Source organism: Eulemur rufifrons, chromosome 24 (genome assembly GCF_041146395.1).
Source record: "Eulemur rufifrons isolate Redbay chromosome 24, OSU_ERuf_1, whole genome shotgun sequence".
Lineage (NCBI taxonomy): Eukaryota > Metazoa > Chordata > Mammalia > Primates > Lemuridae > Eulemur > Eulemur rufifrons.
Window position 1 is genome coordinate 33,308,601 of NC_091006.1, and position 18,653 is coordinate 33,327,253.

Genomic DNA, 18,653 nt, shown 5'->3' on the forward strand with positions numbered 1-18,653 from the left:
CTGAGAAAACTTTAGGCTCCAGATTCTCTTTCCACGGAGGCCACACAGCATGGCAGAGCAAGAGGCTTGCCCAAGGCACTCACGCAGCGAGGGCTCTTCTAAGTCCCCATGCTACGCTTTTGTCATTTCACCACCCTGTTAACTCAACTGTCAAATTCACATAAGAGAATCTAAATGAATTCAAACTGTTAAATCTTTCTCCTCCTTTATGTGAATACAGAAGAAGTAGAAAAGATAAAAAACACAAGCTGCCCTCAACGTGAAACGGGCCGGGCCCAAACCATACTTCCCAACTTCTCTCACCACCCCGTCCCACAGAACCCTTCTTCCCACCCCCACACACTCTTCCCGCTGCTCTCCCTACTCCTACTGGAGTCCAAGTGTGCACAGACTCTGTCTCTGTCGAAAATACCACTCTGCTTCACAACCTGGCTATGCAATCTAACAGCCGGTTCAAATTTCAGGTCTGCCAGTTATTTAACCTAAATCCCAGTTATTTAACCTAAATCTCAACGTCCTCATCTGTAAAATAAGGACAAGAAAGTCTCCTTCATAATGTTCTTGTAAGGCTGAAAATAGGATCCAATGCCCAGATGTGTCGGACACCCATTACAATGCCTGGAACATAAGTGCTCAATAAATGACATCAGTTCCCACTATATTTGCTTACACCATTCTCCATGCCACATGGCCGTTTAAAACAGTCTCTAACTCTCCCTAGGTCCAGCTCTAGTTCCACATCAAAGACCCCAAAGTCAGAGCTCCCTCTGCAATTGAGCCATGTGGCCTGGTACACCTGTACAGCCTACGAGGGCATCACTATGCTCATACACTACGAAGTGATGTTCCTAATGATTGCAGGTAATCTCAGCACACTGAGAAAACATACAGGTGTGTAAGACCAGATTCTATATATGAGGTTTCACTTTACTAAATGCAATGAGAATACAAAGGTTCATTTCACAAATCACATGTCAGAAATTATCCATTTCTACATCCAACCCCTACCACCACACCCCTACCATCATCGCTTCACCCAAAAAAAGGAAAAAGAAAGAAATGAAACTAGTAGCAGGAATAATTTCTCTTCTGTTTCACCAATGTAAGAAATTAAGGAGAAGATATGAATTCGGGGTTGGGGGGGAGACAAAAATGGCATTAAAAGATAAGTTCACAGAGGTTAACATATATTGGATTTATGGTTCACCTATTCAGTGCTGAGGGCAAGTAACAGACCCTGAAATCTAAAATAGATTTCACATCCTTAAGGCATAGATGTTAAGGGTAAAGATCAAATCCTTTACCAAGAACGTATTTCGGAAAGCACTGATTCATAAAAATCTCCTCCTGCTCCTATTTCAATTCCAAAGGATAAATGCTAGGTTAACTCGGCAGTATTCCCTGATTAAATGGCTCTCCACAGTAAAGTGGTGACTTGAGTCTGACTCTCCTGTGTGACATGGAAACTATATTCTGTATTAAAAGCAACAATCAGCTCTGCAAAAAGGCACAGTCTGCGTAATAAATGGCCTGCCTAAATTATCTTCTGGATATTCCTAAAACTATCAACAAATGCTGACTGAGCATAAACGTGTCTGGGTTTTTTGTTTGTTTGTTTTAACTATTATTTGCTACGACCTATGCAACATGAAAGAAAAAATTGAACGCCACTGAAGGGGCATTCCCCAAACTCCCCAAAGTCCATTTCCCCAAACTACCCTAGGTATAGAACCCCAAATTATAAGCAAAGACATAAATATTAGGAATGAAACAATTATTGGCAAGTTCAGACAATGACTGTCAACCAAAAGAATCAAATTTAAAAGCTAACAGTCTTAATAGTTTACTCTTGTAACAGGGTCAAAAACAGAATTTAAATTCTTAAAAAGCAAAAGCTTTCCTTAATACCATCAATTTTTAGTCACTTGTAAAATATAACTGGGAGAAGATTTCAACTATAATAGCAACAAAATGCAATAATATATATAAGAATAAACTTCATTACGTAAGATACAAAAGAAAAAATAAAAGTTTACTGAAAGACATGTATGTAGAGATATTATATTTCTGGGATGGAAAGAACCACCTTTGTAAAGCAATCACTTCTCCCCCTTCACTAAACTACAAATAAATGCAATCAAATTCTCATTTTGCCTGTCCCCCAGTTCTCTACCCCAAAAGAAAGGTAGGGAAGAGGAAGGAAGTCAGGCAAGCTTGGCAGATTGTTCATCTGGAAGAATAAATGTGCTAGACTTGCCAAGAAACTATTGAAAAAGAAGAATGAGGACGAACTTGCCCCATCAGATATCAATGCATAGTACAAAGCAGAGGATGGTAAACTCTGTGACGGGACAGACTATAAATATCTCTAGCTTTCTGGGCCATAAATCTCTGTTGCAACTACACTGCCATTGCAGCGCAAAAGCAGCCACAAACAATGCATAAGTAATTGTGGCTGCTTTCCAATAAAGCCTTATTTATAAAAACTAAATTTTTTATAGTAAGGGGCTAGATTTGGCTCATAAGCCACAGTTTGACAAGGCCAGGGATATAAAGACACAGTAATCGTAACAGTATGGTATGTGTGCAACAAGATAAATCAATGACAGAATTAATAAACACGTAGCTATGTATAAACACACAAACATAACATGATAAAATGGCATTTCAAACCAACAGAGAAGTAATGATTTAGTAAATAGAGGCACAACTAACTAGCATGTGGAACAAATTAATTCCAACCTCACCCAGCAGTTACAGATTGAAGGGGTGGTGTTCAAGGCAAAAGAAAACTCCTTATTACAGGCTTACGGCCCTGCACACTCTGCTTCCACCCATCTCTCCAATCTCATCTCCTTCCCATCTTCCCCTTGCTCATTCTGCTCAGCCACAGTGAGCTTCCTGCCGTTTTAGTAACACTCCTACCTCAGGGCCTTTGCATGTGCTGTTCTCTTTACCTTGAGCCCTCTCCCGCTAATAACAACATGGCTTGCTCTCACACTTCATCAGGTTGCCATTTAAATATCACCTCCTTTGATGGATGTTAATTAGCCTGATTTGATCATTCAACAACATATACATGACATGCATCAAAATACCATACTGTACCCCATAAGTATATACATTTGTTAATTTCTAAAAAAAAAAAAAAAAATCACCTTTTTACAGAACCTTGCCAAACAAGTGAAGACCCTTTCTTCACTCTTTATCACCTTGTATTTGTCATCTTGCTCTCCCACTGGAATGCCGGGTCTACGAAGGCCCAGACTTAGTCTTGTCCATTGCTGTATCCCTAATATCTAGAACAGTACCTGACACATATTGGGTGCTCAATAAATCGTCCATGAATGAATGAATGCAGGCACAAAAGCACCAAGACTTAAATTCTGTACGTTCAGGGCATTTTAAGTGACCTTCAGACGTGAGAAGTGTCATGGCAAATGGGAAGACAAAAGGAAAGCAAAGGTCAGAAAATGAAGAACCTGTGAATCCTGCTTCAGAGTTTGGATTTAATCTCCTAAGGATTTATATTTCCAACTGGGCCACCAGGGGATATGCAAATGTAACAGATAAACATGGCACACTCAAGCAGCATCAATTCTACTCAATGGTAATTCACCTACAACAGTTTTACACAAAAACAAACATGATTACGGCAAAAGACTTTAAAAAAATTTCACCACACTGAGCTACACTCCTCAGTCCAAGAGTCCTTAATTCACCCACCTCTGCACAGCAAAACACTGGTGGGGAAGTTTGAGAAGCCCTCCTGGGAGTCTAGGTGCCACTGAAGTGTTCTGAGCAGGAGAGTTATCTAGAAAGATCACTCTAGGACAAATGTGCAGCATGGATGATGGGTGATCTGGATTTTGAGTGGCCATTTAGGGTCTCTAAATAATTAGGGCCTTAAGTTAGACAGTGGTTGTAAGAGTGGAGAGGAGAGATCCTAACTAAGTACAGTGGAGTCGCAGAAAATAGACATTTAACTCCCACAAATTCAACTTTATTCATTTGGCCAAAAAAAAAAAAAAAAAGAGAGAAGGAGCAAGAAGAAAAGAAATTTCAGTTGTCCTGGTAACTTCCCTCCCCTCTTCTATTTAATGAGCACAAGACAGGACACAATAGTCAGTCAGTTGGTCTGAGTTTCCATATGCCAATCACATTTTGTGCATCTCACAACACTGTATGAGTACAGTATTTAAAGAGATGTATTTTTCATAAAACATGGTCCCTAAATGCAAGCCAGCTGCTTCAACTGGTGCACAACTGAAGAGCCAGCAATCTGTTCCAACGCTGGAGGAAGGAACTGGCTGTGCTGGATTTATCTGAGACAATCTCCAATGGGGTATCTTCTGCAAGTATTTCCAACGGTATTTTTAACACAGGTCATTTTCACTTTACACAGGGACTTTAGAACTAACCTCAATATAAAATGTAATTGTACTGTAAGGAGAACCAACAGGATGGCCCGTGGGAGACGAGAGAGCGAGGAGCTCCGTGCTTCATGCCCTTTTGTCTGATTCTCAACAAGCAGGGTCAGACAGCTAGCTGTGGTCAACCTGGAAATAACACATCTTCTAATGCCCAATCCAGGGCTACTTCTTCCACTCTAGCTTATTTCTAGTCAGAGCAAAAACGCCAATCTATCTTCACATTCCATAAAGAGAAAAAAGCAGCAGTATTTCCTGCCCAAAGTTGATAATAATCAAGCACACAAACTTAAAGTAATTTCATATTAAAGAAAAAGATATTAAAACTGGCTAAATCTAAAATAATCTCCCAACTTTTTTAAGAGAAAAAATGATGCAGAAAAGATACAACACCAATGTTATTTTTATTTGAAATACACTTCATTCGTCTGGTCACTAAAGATTAATAAAAGTATTTTGTTATTAGCTAAACTCCAGCTACCAATCAGTGAGCAATGTTCTAAGGTACAAAAATTTTAAATATAGCACTATCCACTTAATAAATACTGTTTGATGACAATGCAAATGAAATAAACCTGTAAAGGCTAGGGAGAGGGCAAAATAATGACCATTTTATTGCCAAAAAAGCAAAAGGAAACCGGACAAAGTTAAAGGTTATCAAAACCAGTGGTCATTTTAAATGTCTCTGGGACAGAACAAGAACATGATCTTGCAGTGTAGGGTTATGCATTCTAACTGAGATTCAACAGGGAATGCTCCAAACTATGGGTCACATAGCCCAGCCACCTGAAAAGTCAATTTTGCTAAGTGATATGGAAAAAGAAAAAAAAAATGTTATTACAGCCAAGGGTGCACTGTAGTTGAGATCCATCGTTTAGGTTTGCCTTGTTTCCTTCCTGCAAGAAACAGAAGCCCAGATAGACTGACTATGTGAACGTCAATGACACAGAGCAGAGACCCCATAACAACCTGGAAAGGACATGTAACAACTTCCGACTTTAATCACTGACATTTTGGATTTGTTATTGCAGCATGAAAAAAAAAAATTCAAGTCCTTACAAAACCCAACATGATCTGACCTAAATCATCTCATTCCATTATCCTTGCTCACTCCCTTCCAGCCACATGCTTCCTTGAACACTCAAGTGAATGCCCACCTCAGGGCTTTGCATTTACTACGCCCTCTGCCTCCCTGACCGCTGGTGTCCACAGGCCCCACAGCTGTGTATGACCTATTTATTTAAATGTCTCTTCTGACTTCTCCACCCAAAGCAGCACCTCCATCCCCCACCAGGTTTAGATTTTTTTCATAGCACTTACCACTTCCTGACATATTTTTTCAAGTTTTGTTGAGACATAACTCACATACCATAGAATTCATCCATTTAATGTGTACAATTCAATGGTTTTTATTTAGTATATTCACGGAGTTGTGCGACCTTCACCACAATCTAATTACAGAACATTTTAATCACCCCATTAGCAGTCATTCCCCATTTCTCCCCTCAACCCCTCCAGGCCTAGACAACCACTAATCTACTTCCTGTCTCTGTAGCTTTGTCTATTCTGGACATTCTGTATCAACAGATTCACACCGCATGAGGTCCTTCATGATCCTGACATTATATTTTATATATATTTCCTTTCCATCTTCGTCACTCTTCCTAGAGCCCAAGCTCCATGAGGACAGGGGCTTTCTTTTGCTTTAGTCACCACTCTATCCCAATACAGGCTGAATATCCCTTATCCCAAATGCTTGGGACCAGAAGTGTTTCAGATTTTGATTTTTTTCAGATTTTATAATATTTTCATTATATTTACTAAGCTGGGCATCCCTAACCCAAAAATCCAAAATCAGAAATACTCCAATGATCCTTTCTTTTGAGAGTCATGTTGGAGCTCAAAAAGTTTCAGATTTTGGAGCATTCTGGATTTCAGATTTTTGTTATGGGATACTCAACCTGTATCTACAATAGCACAAGCCAGGTACCAGTAAATAGGGAAATTAACGCTTTGAAAATAGTCACTAGGTTTAGCAACATGGAGGTGACTCCATGAGCTCAGAGCAGATTGCAATGACAGAACTGAGGCCAGAAAGAAGTGGGCTGAGGATAGAGCAGGAGATGGGAAAACAGACATCAAGCAAAGACCACTTGTTCAATGAACTGGCTGTGAAGGGAAGACCAGAAATGCATGTGGGTCTGAGGGATGTTGAGCTCGGGTTTTAGGACGGCAGGATTTGAGCGCGTTTAAAACATGGTATCAGATTTGCTTAGTATCCTGGTGGGTCCCAGCAGCCAGCACGTGGAGAGGCAGGTCAGGTCACAGGTCAGCGCGGATCTACATACGCCCTCCAAGACCACAGGACATTTTAAAACTACATAATGCAATTTGAAGAATAAAAGGCTACATTAAAAATGTGTCCTACCACAAAATGACTTGGAATATAAAATCTACCATAAAGTAAAACCTATTTATTGTTGAAACCATAAAAACTAGTGTTTTTTAAAAGATCTACAGTACCAATTTACAACTTTGCATACCAGCGGTAGTCATTAGCTATATGAGATGGCACAGGTCTTAGTTTCATTTGTAAAAACAAATATATTCACATTTGAGGCTAAATTATTAAAATACAAAGATTTGAAGGGAGTTTTCCACACCCCAAAACTAGGAAAGATCAAAAGCTAGGTTCATGGGTCAGTTCCATACTACATGCCTTTGGCTGCTAGAGCAGGAGCTTTTCCAAAGAATGGATAAAAACAGTGCTTACTTCATAAGGACACTGTGAGGATTAAACGAGTTAACGCTGCACTGTGCTTCGAGCAGGGCCTGGCACAGGAAGCGCTACCCAGTGCTGGCTACCAGGGCACAGGCGGGCAGGATGGTCTCTGTGCTTTCCACCCAGCGCAGGGCCTGCGGAAAGCCCGCTGCAGCTCTCGAACCCTCACCCCCACCGCCCAAACCAAACCCAGCTCACTAACTGTGCTACTTAAACCAAGCCACTGGCCGCACATTAGAATCACCTGGGGACCCTGGACAACACCAATGCCAGGGCCCCAGTCCAGACCAATTAAATAAAAATGAGAGTGGGGCATCAATTTTCTCAAGCAGCCCAGGTGATTCTAATGTGCAACCAGCGAGGAGCGTTCTATCCCCCACCCTCAACTCAATCCCTGACCCGCCTGTAGCCAATCCACTCCAGGAACCACCTCAGCACAGCCAGACAGGAATCTAACCCATTCACCTACCCACCAGCACCTGGGGAAAAAGGTCAAGATACAGCTGAAAAGCCGTAGGAAAACAAGAGGAAACAAAAGCAGCAGGTGAGGAAAGTGTTAACTTCATTCTCCTCATCAACAAATATTTGCTATTTACAAGGCACAAAAGCCTTTTGGGGGGAGCCATGGAAAGGGGAAAATTGATCAGGGAAGCATTGTAGGTGACTCAGCGTTTTCATTGAACACAAGATCCAAAGTTAAAGCCATCCAAGCATATCGCTGCTGGCTTTTTCCTTCTAACTCTCACAGGACCCATAAAAGGGGCTGGCTGGGAGAAGAAACCATCCGCCCAAGAGAGGCAGCGTGCCACCTAGCACCCATCACCCACCGCACCGCCTGTGCCATCCCAAGGGAGCCAGTCGCTTGAGGACATGAGTCTGGCTACATTTCCAATGTGACAAGGTACAAAGGACCCTAGATTCATTCTCCTCACCCCCCTACCCACTAAAGGGAGCAGGAATGGTCTTGTGCTACCCACTGAAGAACACAGATCCACTCGGTCATTCAAGTAAAAATCATCCCTTAGTCTCCTTAATTTACAATAGCCCAGATAAAGGTTAAAGAAAGTCAGCTCTGGCGACAGAAAGCCCTACATTGGAGTCCCAGCTCCAACGCAATCCTAGCCAAGTGACCCTGCACATGTTATCCAACCTCATGGTGCTCCCGTGTCCTCATCTAGACAGCTGCAGTAACAAGGACCTCTTCACAAGGCTCCTGGGAGGACTGAATGAGACGGTGCATGTCACGCACCCAGCACAGGGCTGGTCCATACTACACACCAATCAAGGTCGATTATTTTTATCCCTATTATTATTAGAACACAGAAGAGACTGAGACAGACTGAATCTAGAACAGCAAAAAGCACAGACAGGGTAGAATAGATAACAAGGTGGCAAGTCTTTGAGAGTATTCACTCAATAGCCACTGGACCTGGATGTACAACTACTCTCAGTTTCCTGTCTAATAATTAAGAACAAGTAATCTGTGGTCTAATTTGGGGACTTGCATACATAGAAAGAGATACTAAAAGGGAAAAATACTCAAACTTACCCTAAACTACAAAAAAAAGGAAAAAATAATTTCAAAAATATTAAAAACTATTAGTACCTTTACTAAGAGGTTTTACGTTTTCTAGCTTTCCTACAGTGTTGTTAGAAATCTCCTATATTAAAAATACAAAAAGTGTGTTTCTGAAGCATTTTTAAACATGTCTATTAAAATAAATAAAATCTAAGGCTAAAAATGACGAGTTCATTAGTGAGTTAAGAAAATGCCTGAAATACTTTTCTTTGCCAGAATTCTCCAGTTGCCCAGTTGGAATCAGTTTTTAAATGCCCACTGTCATTGCAGGCAAACTGGCTGAAATGACAGGGGATGAAGAGAAGTGGGAAAGAAGGGATTCAGAAATCCTAGATCCTGATCCTCTTGGGACTCATTCCAAGAGGAACCAAAAGCTAAATGGATACAATCATGTCAACTGGCTCTGCCATCATCATTCACAAGCCAGTGACAAAAAATGGAGTTCCAACTATACCTTCAGTTTCTATCGGGATGAAATGACAAGCACCAATCAAATGTTGAGAGTTATTTCACTGGCAGTAGAGGGACACCCAGATCCTGGAGTCAGAAGGCTTGAGTCAGAATCTCAATTCACCACTTACAAGCTGTGTGACCTTGGGAAGGTTAAACCTTCTGCACCTCAGCTTCCTCATCTGTGAAACTGGCATAACAGCAGCCCTTGACCTACTTCAGAGGGTTGCTGGGAGGATTCAGTGAGTTAACGCAGGCAAAGCGGTCGGAAGAGACCCAAGATTTTCCCTGTAGACGTGAGTCCCTCCCCGCTCCCCTGGGTTCCTCCTTTCTCCCTGTGCTCCACCCGACTTCTTCCTTCTCTCGTGTTCCTGCCACTCGCACACTCTCCCTGGTGCTTCTGCTCAGTCCTGCCGGCCCTTCACTCCAGCCACCCAAACACCCCCTCTCCCACCAGTGCTCTGTCCCGCCCATGCTGCCCCTCTGCTTGGAAGGCAGCCTCCCCCGACCCCATGTGCCAGCTGCACATGCGCACAGGTCCTGTTCGTCACATCATCAAACCTCAAAAGCTAAACTCACATGACTGACTTCCCACATGTGCCTGAACCCCCAGGCATCCGTCTAACCCAGCAGGCACTGGCCCATACTTGAGCATGCATGACTTCTCTGTTTCCACCACTGAACTCATGGATACAAGCTCCCCAAGACAGGGACCCTGATGCAGTTCTGTCTGCGACAGCGGAGCCTGGCAACAAGAAACCCCTCAAATGTCTGCTGGATGGCTGAGTATGGGGACGCCTCACCGGGTTCTTTACTTTCTTATAACTAACCTCTTTTCCTCTCAAGGGTTCCTTGCTGTTGTGCAGTAATCATTAGCAACAAAAACACTGTGTGTTTTCTCTCCTTTAATCCTAGGGACCACCTCTCATCTTGCCCCTGACTTTCTTCCCTCTGCCCACCCCAACTCTACACCAGCCTCTTTGCTGTTCCTCAGGTACAGGCCTGCGCCCCTCAGAGCCTCTGCACGCGTGCTCCTTCTGCCTGCAACGGCCCCTCAGCTCCAGCAGGCAGGTCTTCACTTAGAACCTTCACAGTGGGGCCTTCCCTGACCACCCCCCGCCACATACACAGGGGTGCCTATGCCCACCCCTTCCCTGCTTTAGCTTTCCCTACAGAACTGACACGCTACATCTGACATGCTACATGATGTACTTGTTATCTGCCCCCTCCTCCATACGAGGATGAAGGCTTCATGAAAGATGAAGAACACACCTGGTACATAGTAGGTGCTCAATACACACTTGGTGGCTCAGCAACTCCATACCCTGCAGAAGGTAGTTTTTATGCATGAGGACTCTGAAGCGCAAAAATAGTAGTTAAGGACCTCACCTACAGTCACACAGCTAGTAGACGGCAGAGCAACGGTTTGAATCCAGACATTCTGACTCTGGGGCCCACACCTAACGACTATGCTATCCTGCCTCCCAACCTGACCCAGATAACACCTAAACGACATCACATCCATGGAACAAATCCTAGCATTTCATGTTTGTGGGCCACAGAAAAGCCAGAAAAGCCATGCCCTGGAAAACCTTTCAACAGAACAAGTCATCTAACTCAAGACAAGCCCATATGGTAAAGTATTAATTATCAGATTTATAATTTATACAGCACTGATAGTTTTTCTTTAGATTTCATAGTTCAGTAAAGAAGAGATTTATCACACCTTTTTAAACTGTAAGATCCCCATGGACAGCAAAATGACAAACCATCAAGTAACATGGAGAAGACCTAAAATGATATACACTAAAAGACATCAGCTGTGGGGGGGGAGTAGGGCAGCGTACTGACTACTGGGGTCATGATGGAACTTTGTAGGTCATGAACATGTCCTGTATCTTAATTTAGCAGTGGATACATCAGGACATACAAACTCCATCAAACTACACCTAAAATGAACACAAGTTTACAATATGTAAATTATATATCAATAAAGTCGACCAAAAAGCCATTAGGACTATCAGATCTAATTTTTGGTAAACGAAATGAACATTCCAGCAAAACAAAAAAACACATAAATATTTCCATAGCTAATATTCCCAAGTGAGAACCCAAAGAATGCACACGTTATACATTAGCTCTTACACATCACAACGTTTTAGAGACAAACAGGTAAGGAGGAAAAGGCAGCTGTAAAGGACAGCACCTGAGACCCACTGGGCAGGCCGGTGTGTGGTTCAGTCCTGCCTGACCACAGCTCCCACGACCCACAGCTGATGTCACCTGTGTCCCCTTCAGGCCCCGGGGTCACCTCTGAACAGAGTCCACATGCAGCCAGGTGAAAAGGTAACCACTGCTCTTCTCCACAAGGGCCACTGCCACACACTTGACCAGTGACATATCTGGATGCCGAAGTGTCAGAATTCTTCCGAGTGTCAGAAACCAACTCTAGCTAATTCAAACAGAAAAGTGATTTTTTCAAAAAAAAAAAAAAAAAAAGGGGGAGGCTATTAGTTCACAGAACCTCTAGGAAATCCAGAGAACCAGGCCCATCGGCCATAACAAGGCTTAAGGGCACCAGGCAGACTGCACCATCATCACAGCCAGGACTGGACCAGAAACAGCACAGCTGCCACCACTATCCATGGCCTCATGGGCTCCAGCTTCAGAGCCACAGTCTGAGATGGGTGTGTCTGAGTAGCTCTCTTTGCCTGCTAAGGTAGGAAGTCCCCAGTCAGAGCAAGAGCCGAGGCCCCAGAAGACTGACAATGCCCACTGCAGACACAAATGGATCACTCCCTGTCTCTGCAAATCCTAGTGATACGGGCCAGCAAAAATCATTCACAAGAAAAAAATCCTCAAAGACAGAACTAAAATAAATCATACCCACAGGTCATGCTATATAGGGAAAGTAGGGGTCTTTTCCATATCATTGTTTTATGCAGTATATTAATTAGTTTCCAAAACTACAAGCCTACCTTCCTGGACTGAACATAACTCATTAACAGTGTTTCTAATTCAAACCTGAAATAGCAGACACTGTGCTATAACACTGGACACTACAGAAAAAAAGAGCCTTAGATCCAAAACTGTCATGCAGTGATTGTTAAAATACTTCTATTTAAAATGTACTTCAAGGGTTGGGTGCAGTAGGTCACGCCTGTAATCCAGCACTTTGGGAGACCAAGGCAGGAGGATCTTTGAGGCCAGGCATTCGAGACTAGCCTTAGCAACATAACAAGACCCTGTCTCTACAAAAAACAAGAAAAAAAAATTAGCCAAGTGTGATGGAACTTGCTGTAGTCCCAGCTACTCAAGAGGCTGAGGCAGGAGGATCACTTGAACCTAGGAGCCGGAGGCTGCAATGAGCTATGATCAAGCCATTATCCTCCAGCCTGGGTGACAGAGCAAGACTCTGCCTTTAAAAAAATGTATTTCGGCCGGGCACGGTGGCTCACGCCTGTAATCCTAGCACTCTGGGAGGCCGAGGCGGGTGGATTGCTCAAGGTCAGGAGTTCGAGACCAGCCTGAGCGAGACCCCGTCTCTACTAAAAATAGAAAGACATTATATGGACACCTAAAAATCTATATAGAAAAAATTAGCCGGGCATAGTGGCGCATGCCTGTAGTCCCAGCTACTCGGGAGGCTGAGGCAGGAGGATCGCTTAAGCCCAGGAGTTTGAGGTTGCTGTGAGCTAAGCTGACGCCACGGCACTCACTCTAGCCTGGGCAACAAAGTGAGACTCTGTCTCAACCAAAAAAAAAAAAAAAAATGTATTTCAATGTTTTTCTTCTTAAAACACATTTTGTTCTGCTTAAAAGAATAATTTTCAAGAGGTATTAAATACAGTGGGCAGGCTAGGATCAAAGCCGATTGGACCACCAGGGGTTTTCTCGCTCTTCCAAGATTCTTTAAGCAATCACTGTGCCAACTGACACAGATATTTCTCTTTTTTCATATGATGATCAGGGATCCTAACTTATCCAAAAAGCTAAAGAGGCACCATTTGTCCCCATTGGAATGGCCAAGCTTTGCAGCAATTGTTGCATATATGGATTATACAAATTGAAGAGCATGGGCAATACTAAAATATCCCTTCACCTGATACACATGTGCGTGGCAGCCCAAGGCTTTGTTGTGGGAGCAATGACTCTTGGTATGGGCTATCCCATGTATCGGGAATTCTGGGCAAAATCTAAACCTTAGAAGAAGAGATGCTGTCTTAGACTTGTTGGAGGAGCTTGCTTTAGTTATTGAGGTTACTTTATCTCTGTCAAAAATAAATTATTTGAATGGGTTCAGAAAATAATACAGTATTTTGAATATTGGCTTCCTTTCTTGCAGGCTTGATTTGCCTGCTAACCAAATTACTAGTGACTGGTTCACTAACTAGGTCATTCACGGGAGTCAAGTTAACACAAAATGAAACTTGTCACCTAAATGCACTTGATGATGTTAAAATGTCCACCTTTTTAAACCGTTAAATGAAATTAGTTCTAGAAAACACAGCAGGCCACCCCTGAAATATTCCCAGTTTGCTGCAGAGTATCACATGCTTTGGATGTTACATAGGAGTCCTGTTTATCCCAGTTAATTTAACTTTTTTCTGCCTGCCTTGTGGACTGGTTGGTTCTTTTAGAACTCTATAAAAAAAAGTACATGGAATATAATTTGTAAAGCCTCTCACAACTGAAAAGTGTGTGTGTATGTGTTTAAACCAAACCTAGAAAGCTTACAACAGAGCTGCAGAGGAAGTAGTACTTCTTTCAGAATCACAATTGTAAACATGAGAATAACTTACTTATGGATTCCAGTTTAGCTCTTTTGTAACTGCAAAATTATATTTTTGCTGCTGTTATTAGAGTATTTTTAAATGTCACCTTGAAATAGAAATATGTATCTTAAGCATTAATTCACAAGTAAATGAAGAACTTTTTAAAGTGTGTGCATTATGTTTATTTTCTCTGTAACAATTAGAAATGTTAAACTTTTTTAAAAAAGCCAAAATACTAATAATAAAGGAAGAAAAATATACAAAGAGCCTAGATCTTTAATAACATTATTAAGCCACGACGCCAGCTTTAGAACCACCTATTTCTAGACCTCTTGCTACTCGACAATAGTAAGTCCTAAAATTCAAGCCATTTCTAGCTGAGTATTGTTATTTGCCAAAGGCATCCTAACTGATTTTATAACAGATCATCTTGAGGTCAGTTCCCGACAGGTTGATTTTTATATTGCTGAGTTAGCAGGATTATTAGTTATTAATTATTAGCTATAATTAGCAGAAGATGATAACCAAGATGGCTATGAGCAACTTAAGATAAAAATAGAAAAGGGGATAATGACAAAATTTGAAAAAAATATGATGAAGTGCCAATAGGGGCACTTCTTGGAGGCAGTAACCGAGGAAGAAGAGAGTAAAATGTACAGAAGTCCTCTAAGGTAGAGAAAATGAGGCAGGCCTTCTTTTCTGGCAATGTTATAGGCAAGATTACCAAAAAAATCCTTCTCAATATAAAACAGTCAAAAATTCTGGGTAAGTGTAAGAAACATCTGTTTAAATGCATAGCTAACTTCACAATAAAGGACCTTCCCAAGGGCCAAAAATCAAAGAGGAACCTAAAAAACAGCAGAAAATGTAAGCTGATACTGTGTAGGAGCCCGGGGCTTTAGAGGATGGGGCAAGGGGAGTTGTGTGTCTGTAAAGGCACCTGTCCTTTGGGATGTAATAGAAAAAAAGAAAAAGAGAAAGATATGACTAGATTCATATTTTCTTTAAAAACGCCATCTTGAAGACAATTACAGCTCTTGTGTATTTTTCAACCCACCTTAACTACCCTTTGCAAGAGCAAATTCCAGAATTAAATGCACTTTTGGTACAGATTTACATATTACAAAGGATTTCCTGGATATTTCACCAAAGCATTAAGTAAAATATGACAGATATAAATCATTTCAACAAAAACACCACACATTGCCCAAATTTTCACATATCATTAAAAGAACCAAACAATCAAGTATATAAGTTAAGTATATTTGTAACCATACCAAATCATTTCTAAATCTTAGTAATTCTTGGTAAAATTTTTATCATTAGGGTCATTATAACATTCTTCTAGTGACTATGTAGTTTCATATCATCTCTCAGTTAATCTTACAGCGGTCTGCATGACGAATTTTGGAGTCATCGCCTATAAATAATAAGGGGAACTGGGGAAGGATGTGATGTTTAGGGAGTCATCAGTCTCAGTCAGACCGAGAGGAAAGTTTCCAATATTAAAGAGAGAAGGAATTACAGCCTGCAGCTAAATTACAGCTAAAACAAACAAGCAAACAAAAAAACTCTTAAGGCTCTCCACTTTCTATATAGTTCACTTTCCTCTAGTCTCATTTGCTTTCCAGGCTTCTTTGGAAATGGAAGACATCATATATTCCCTTCGCTCACCTTCACATTTTCGTCGTGGCTTTATGAATGGAACAATTTCCATTCTCAATTCCATTAAGCCACCTCCATCACTGAATTCATTCCAAGACCATCTTTTTTCAAAAAGTCCCCTTATCCTTGGGCATTCCAGATAGCCCAAGAAATACCAACACATAGTTTACATTATCTTCACCAGGGTCACAGCTGCCTCCACTGCGTTCCTGTATTTATGTAAGACTCAATGTTTTAACCTAGCGCTTACATACACCGATGCCACAACAAATACACCATCCTAAAAGCAGCTTCAGACTGTGTTGCTTCGTGAATGTTTTCCCACAACCTGTGTGCGAGATGGTTCAAGACTAAGCATTTCTTCTACAAGGCCACCAAATGCAGGGGAAAATAATTAACTTGGGGATCAAGAATCCAAGTGTGGGGGGGAAAAAAAAAAAAAAGGACTGTGCTTGGCTTGGTCTCTCCCTCTCCCGCTGACATAGGGAGAAGGGCCAGGGAACCACTCCCGTCCCAGGGGACTCAGCTCCCCCGAGAGCGCACTCGAGTCGGCGGGGGAATAAAGCACGAGTTAGTCGCGCAGGGAGGCGCCGAGGGCGCACTGCATGCTGGGACTCGTTTCCACAGTTACCCACGTGCACCCAACCCAACCGCGGCCCGGCGCGGCTCGGACTACAAGTCCCAGAATTCCGTGGGACCGCCTTTCCCCTTCTCACCGACGACTGGAGCCAGACCCTAAAGGAAACCCCTAAACCGCCCTCCCCGCACGTCTGGGAGAAGTCGCGCCCCTCAAGCGCCGCGCTGGGCTTCGGGCCCGGCCCTCCCTGCCGGGAAGCAGGTCCCAAGGCACCAGCCCCCCACACCTGATAGCCAGAAATTAGACAACTGCGTCACAAACTGCCAAACCCACGGGCTGCCAGGGACCCCGACACCTCCCCTGCGCAAAACCCCCACCCGGGCTTTAGGGCCCGACCCCTCCGGCACCCGCCGCGGAAAACCCGCAGCCTGCGCCCCCGCCCTGCCTCCCAGTCCCGCAGCTCGAGCCTGCGCCCGCGCCCGTGCCAGCGCTGACCTCGCTTCCCGCCGCTCGGGGGGAACCGCGGCCAGCGCCAACCTTGGGGCACTTCCCCCGTCCTCCACCTCAGCCCCGCCCCCTCCTCGCCCCGCACCCCGAAGCGCTGGGCTCCCCCTCCAGGGACCGTGCCTAGACTGAGGGAGGAAGCACCTCCCCCAAACGCACAGTCCCGCACCCCCCTAGCCCGGCGCCGGACAGAATCTGGACATGACAGTCCTGCCTCTACCTCAACCTCCCCTTCTCCCCAACTAGCTCTCCACCCCCACCTCATCTTCCCTACCCCTGCCTCCAGCCTGCCATCCCAAGCCCTCCCCACCTTTTCTCCTCTTCCTTCCAATCACCCCACCGTCCCAACACGGTAACCCAACATCTTCCCCTCCCACCACTATTACCCCCACCATTCCAACGCCCCTCCCGCCCGCCAGACTCCCCAACTATTTCATCACACCCCCATCCCTCCCACCGCCTCGCTCTCCCGTTATATCAGCCCTCATCCCCTTGCCTACCCCCCTGGTCCACTCGGCCGCTGCCCCCATTCCCCCACCCCATTGTTCCCCCCACCCCCGCCACCCAGCCCTTCTTCCCATTGTCCCCGCCCCCGCGCTCCCCTCACACTCACCCGCCTTTCTCAGAGCCGCCCGCACCGCTCAGCCCCCTGGAAATCCTCACCCCTGTGCCCCGCTCGCTCGCTCGCTCCCGCTCTTCCCCGCCGATGCCACCCCCCGGCCCTGCCCGCTGGCGCCCGCCGCCGCCTCCACCTCCATTCACCCCGGACACTCCAGTCCCGGCCCCTCATCGCACGTCCCGCCCCCCCTTCCCCCAACACTGAAATGGAGCCAGTCCCCACCCCCCTCACCTCCGCCCTCCCCCGCAGGCCGGCCCCTTCCCCCCCACGCCCCCGCCCCGCGCCGCCCGCGGCGTCACCGCCCGCCCCGGCCCCGGGAGGGGAAGGGGTGGCTCCCGGCAGGGGCTCCCGGCGCGTTTCGGGACAGGAGGCGTGGGGCGGGGACTGCGGGAGCCGAGTGGCGAGTGTTGGCAGCCGCCCAGCCCCGGCCCGCTAGCTCTCCGTTACTCACTGACAGCGGCGGCATCCGAGTGCATTTTCGGGCAGCTCACACCCCGCTAGCCGCCCAGGCTCCCGCGCTCGCCTCGCGGTCCCCCCACCGGTTCACCGCACCTCGGCTCCGAGCTGAGGACCCGCCGCCTGACACGCCCAGCCCGCCCAGCCCGCCTTCCCCATTGGCTGAGCCAAGGCAGAGAACCCGCCCTCCCACGTCTCTCATTTGACAAAAGGAGTGCAGCTAGCGCCTTTCTGGAGCTGGCAAGGAGGCCCCGCCCCCTGGAGTCCAATGCGATTGGTCCTAGGGCCTCGTCTCCGTAACGCCCCTGGCCGAGGCCACGCTCTGGAATAGCCGGTTGGACATGGCTGCTGTCAGTCATCCCCGGGGGACCGAGAGCGCGTGTAGGGGCGAAGCTGGGGAATTGGTCCACCTTGACCCTGAAACCCCGCCCCGTGGCGGGCGGGATTGGTGGAGCTGGAGACCAACCGAGAAAGATGGGTCGGCGTCTGAAACAAAGCACGCGAAGTGTTCCCCAAAGAACCGAGGAGGGGAAGCGCAGTTGGGGCAGCTTGTATTCCGCTGCTCCGGGTAGGGAAGTCCGCCCATCCCCAGCGCCTGGCGCGACGCATCCGGGTCCCCCACCGCTCGCCCCACGCCTCAGAGCGGCTCTGCGGGAGCCCGGCCCGCGCCGAACTTGGACGGGGACTTCTCTTGCCAGCTGTTTCCTCCCGCAGGAAACTGGATGCAGAATTGCCGCGTCTTCAATCCTAGCAAACCCTCTGGCGGGGAGCAAATTCCCATTTCTCCTACCACGGTCCATCATCTCCCCACTTTAG

General features: G+C 45.3%; 1 protein-coding gene across 3 annotated transcripts in view; it reads right to left on the reverse strand.

Annotated features, from left to right (window-relative positions):
* The window catches only part of DCUN1D4 (defective in cullin neddylation 1 domain containing 4), a 69,756-nt gene extending 51,809 nt beyond the window's left edge, over positions 1–17,947 (reverse strand). For 2 of the 3 annotated variants that reach the window (XM_069458402.1, XM_069458401.1), the window contains exon 1: positions 17,833–17,947. In XM_069458402.1, the coding sequence (XP_069314503.1) occupies positions 17,833–17,857 (25 nt within the window). In that variant the 5' untranslated portion in view covers positions 17,858–17,947. Of the gene's footprint in view, positions 1–17,375; positions 17,528–17,832 lie in introns of those variants that run through there. The other variant, XM_069458403.1, reaches the window with a different exon arrangement.
* Positions 17,948–18,653: the final 706 nt, after the last annotated feature.